Below are 4,393 nucleotides of genomic sequence, written 5' to 3'. Positions count from 1 at the left end.
AGTTTAAGAGTAATTTGAAGAGAAACTTGGTTTTTAAAGAAGAAAGCTCTAATCTTGATTTACTTTCTTTGTCTTCTTAAAAATACTCTTTTCTTACAAACACTTTTTCTTTCCTAAAACTAGTACTCCTTTCTTAAAACTACTCATTCTTTCCTAAAACTTAAGCTAAAATTTCTATCGTTTTCTTAAGAGTCAACTCTCACCTTCAATTATAATCTTAAAGCTTAAATTTTCCATAGCAACCTATTGTTCTCACGCAAGGGCCATAATTAATAGTCTAAGAGTCCAATTTTTTATCCGATCATTACATTGCAATGCTTTATGACTTAACAAAAATGTGAACCTTAATTACTTTCGTAAAGTAAATGAAATAGTTTTTATTGAAAAATGTTGGGTACATTACAATTAGAGTTATGCTTGTCCTACTAGACAAACATGCACCAAACCAAAGAAAACCATGAATCAAAAGGACTCTGCCTCTCCAAAAAAAACTCTGCCAAACTTTCATAAAACAATCCTAAGCTAAGATCTCTCAACATGGCACAAGGTCCTATTATTCTCAAGAAACTCTATTAGTGTATTGAGACTATAATCATAATGGTATCTCAATAGAATCATAATATCAATTTGGTAGCACATGAGTGACAATCAAGGAGACATGGATTTCATAACCAGCCGCAGAATCGCTGTGACCACAACACTCCAATCCCATGCAGACATCTGTTACTTGCAATTTGAGCTAAGAATGCAAACATCCAAAACGACCTCATCGTCATGGTCACTCATACGTTCAAAGTTGCGGCATTTCAAGTTTCAAAAGTTGATCCAGCTTTAAGATATTTTATTCCATTACAATGGACGGCTCCACAAACAACTCAGTACAACTCAGCTAATTGGATCTACTGAGGGCTTCAAAAACAGTAGTAGTAACGTTTCCCGTAGGACCGATCATCACCGGTTCTAATGATTGCTGGGCTACCAATAAAACTTGGTAATTACATGAATGTGGCGAAGCTTTTCAATGATCTAGCTATTTACAAGTGACCTATTCAAGCCATTTATTCAGAAGCCCCCCACCTTCTTCCCCTATTTAGGGGCATCATCAGGATGCTAGATTTGAACGTAGCCGTATGCTTAAGAGTGTATGGCTTTACAACGGGTACCTGGTGAGAGCTGCGTTATCATTGTAAGCCTCATTCTTGAGGTATATATAGACATGTGGATGGTCCACATCCAAGAAAACCTCATTCTGATCTAAAGCTGGGCAAATAGGTTGTTGTATGCAGACATCCGCACCTCCAAAAACAAATGTGAGACCACCCGCTGTTGCTGCGGCTGTCCTAAAGCGAGCTGTTGTCATCATGGCCTTCTGAACCCAAGTTTGATCGGATGCATAGTAAACCTGGCAAAGGCACCACAATATACATTATACACAGTCGTGGCGCATTAAGTAATAGGGATGTGGCAAACATAAGCACAGTGTGCAACAAAGCTCGAATCCACAATGGTCCGCGTCTGCAAAAACATCAAACATAAATGATAAATTCAAGAGTGTACCTCGTTGACATGCTTTGGGTACTTGTAGCCATCCTCTTCGCGATAGTGACCTTCCCCACCTACAAGGATGATTCTGCCGCCTTCCAGCGCTACAACCGCCTGTCATGCTCAATATTTGAGTTCAATCGCTTGGTCTGCATTGGGTATCCATGCATTTGGAGTTGCATATGCCTCTGTGTGTGTGTGTGTGTGTGTGTGTGTGTGTGTGTGTATTTTGAGGGAATCCATGGATTTGAAGTTGCATTTGTGCCTCTGCGTGTATGTGTGCGATGAGCTCTAATTGACGGTTTCTAAGTTTATCTATTATCTAACTTTTTCGATAGGTTTTCCTCACCTTGAGGTTTCCCATTAGTAAGTCAATACAGCATTACCAAAAGAAAAAGTGTGTGTGTATGTGTGTTTAGACGGAAAAAGGAGAGCCGGGACCGGGGGGGGGGGGGGGGGGGGGGGGGGGGGGGGGGGGGGGGCATCTCCCCTTGGAGTCAACAGATCTGGCCTGGTTGTCCACACTCCTGTAGTAGGATTAAACGACTCCATCTTCGCAGAAAACGAATTAGGGCGATCCCCTGTTGGGTCCTGTCAAAAGTTTTGGAGGAAACATGTAACCTTTGTGACATACTTGGGGCTTAGTGACGCACAAAAAATGAAGGGATTGCTTACATAATAGCCTCCAAGAACGTAAATCTCTCCATTTAGAGACGCACACATGAGATCTCCGCGAGGCGTTGGCATGTCAGGTAAGCGAGACCAAGAATTCGTTGCAGGATCATATACTGCTGTGGTATTCAAGTATGAGTAGTTTACACCGTAACCTCCAACCATGTAAATCTGAATAACATGCAAATTGCATCAGCAAGTGATGTCCACCGAGCTATCAACCTCCACATAACAGGTGTTGCAAGTCTCTTATCTCAAACCAGGTGACTAATCACAACAGACATTTTACACACATATAAACTGGCGAGGAAACAAGGTAATCACCATGTACTCTTTTTACACATACTCATTCATACAATATTTGTAATAACCAGAACCGAAACACAATAGCAGCTTATGCAAACTCATTGAGTATCCGCCTTTTTTGCAGTTGAGCATCAAAGATCCAATCACATGCTATACAAATTTTTGGGCTTTACGCGCATGAAAGCTGCATGTATGGCTAAATTATACTAAAGTATCTGCACAAAATGAGCTTAGCTTACAAGAATGGCTTCAACATTTCACTAACCTTTCCATCAAGAGCAGCAGCACAAGTGTCTCCTTGAAAGTCAAGCGCATCCGTTCCTTTTCTCCATGTATTGGTCACAATATCGTATATTAGAGTTGTCTTGACCATTCCATCATTAGGCTGGGCCTCCAAGTTGTCAGAGACATTCCTTCCACCTACAACATATATGGTATCTGCATGCACAACATATGTCGTATATGACCACAGAGGACAGCAATAGTAAAAGACGAAGAATTCCTGAATGGGTTTCCGCAATGCTCACTTTCAATGATTGCAGCACCGAAACGGTATCGCGGCTCAGGCATTGGTGCCATAAATGTGTAGTTATGGAAGACAGAGTCATACTTCCATACTTCGCTTGTCAAATTGCCATCACCTTTGGCTCCCCCCAATATGTAGACAACGTCATTGTAACCAATAGCCACATGGTCTGTCAAAGCGGCTGTAGGGAAACCAGACTGACTGTAACCATGAAATTTCCTTCCACAATGCGGACATCAAAAGATGACACAGAGAAAGAGAGAGAGAGAGAGATAGAAATACCTTCAAGAGAACGCTTTGCTGCCCAAAACCCACTGCCTCTAAACAGGCTGCCACCATAGGTGAGATCATTGACCTTGCGGTCGCCAGTGCGAGTGGCAAATGTCACATTGGGATTGGGAAGAAGGCCTTGCCGAGATTTGAGACGCTTAATGGTACTCCCTTGTGTTGCTCCCAGTGCGATGAGTGCAATGGCCAGGATCACCACAAGCACTGTGAGAGCAGCCACCAGCCATTGCGAGCGCATAACTGACCTCTTTAGCTTCATCACTTCCTGGTGAAGGTGGCCGAGCCGGTCACCCTCCATTTGCATCCCCTTCATGATTATGCTTCCCTTCCTCGACGTCTGAGCTCAATTATGAGGCAAATGCTACAGAACATACAAATTACACAGTGGTGTGTGCGCGGATACGCACACCCCCACAAAAAGTTGTTCCCTTTGGAAAGAGTGAAGAAAGGAGCATGTGTACCTTTCTGGGCTCTACCGAGTTAGGAAAACGTTGGGTGTTGACAATGGTAGAGGGGGCGTCTCTCTCTCTCTCTCTCTCTCTCTCTCTCTCTCTCTCTCTCTCAGGGATTGCGGGAACACGATGTAATAAGCTTCGTGATGGCGACGGAACGGAGCCCATCCAAGCAAAATGACTCTGATTTTATCTGTAACAGCCTCTCCCCCAACTGATCGCGCAGCTAGTTGGGGAGTTGACCTTTGGGAGGAGAGCCCCCCCCTCCCCTCTCTCTATTCACACACACACACAGAGGAAGAGCTCGCGCTCTTTTGCCCTTTCAAGCAGCCTGCGGGCTTACGGCAAAAATGACGTGACACACGTTAAGGTACTTCAACAATAATGAGACTGGCAATTTTAAAAGCCTACACCCACAAGCCGACAGGCTCGGGCGGGTTCAGACGAGCCAGCTGACAACTTTTTTGGCCTGCTAAAGCATTGGCCTTAGTGTTAGGCCCGTTTAGGCGTCCTTCATTCTATGGCGTCCACGTGGAGGCTGGAGCCGTGTGAAATTTTGGCGAGCCTTAAAGGCTTACAGGAGTTCAAGCACGTCAAGCGCTCGCCT

At 43.9% G+C, this 4,393-nt stretch overlaps 1 protein-coding gene across 1 annotated transcript; it reads right to left on the bottom strand.

Annotated features, from left to right (window-relative positions):
- Positions 1–785: 785 nt before the first annotated feature.
- On the bottom strand, positions 786–4,079 carry LOC147427387 (kelch-like protein terF). The gene is made up of 7 exons (XM_086497321.1): positions 3,329–4,079; positions 3,048–3,227; positions 2,786–2,958; positions 2,218–2,385; positions 2,026–2,133; positions 1,558–1,656; positions 786–1,402 (listed from the first exon to the last, which is right to left on the bottom strand). Exons 1-7 carry the CDS (start codon positions 3,645–3,647, stop codon positions 1,151–1,153), a joined length of 1,299 nt encoding a protein of 432 aa, XP_086353447.1. The 5' UTR covers positions 3,648–4,079; the 3' UTR covers positions 786–1,150.
- Between the last annotated feature and the right edge of the window lie 314 nt (positions 4,080–4,393).

The sequence above is a fragment of the Adiantum capillus-veneris genome, chromosome 23, assembly GCF_014529385.1.
Source record: "Adiantum capillus-veneris isolate H3 chromosome 23, ASM1452938v2, whole genome shotgun sequence".
Taxonomy (NCBI): Eukaryota; Viridiplantae; Streptophyta; class Polypodiopsida; order Polypodiales; family Pteridaceae; genus Adiantum; species Adiantum capillus-veneris.
This window is presented reverse-complemented; position numbering and strand designations above follow the sequence as displayed.

Coding starts and splice junctions, on each gene's coding strand:
- LOC147427387 (XM_086497321.1), bottom strand. CDS start 3,647: ATGAAGGGGATGCAAATGGAGGGTGACCGGCTCGGCCACCTTCACCAG. Junction 3,228..3,328: donor AGCAAAGCGTTCTCTTGAAG/GTATTTCTATCT, acceptor GTTTCCCTACAG/CCGCTTTGACAGACCATGTG. Junction 2,386..2,785: donor CTGCTGCTCTTGATGGAAAG/GTTAGTGAAATG, acceptor CATGTTATTCAG/ATTTACATGGTTGGAGGTTA.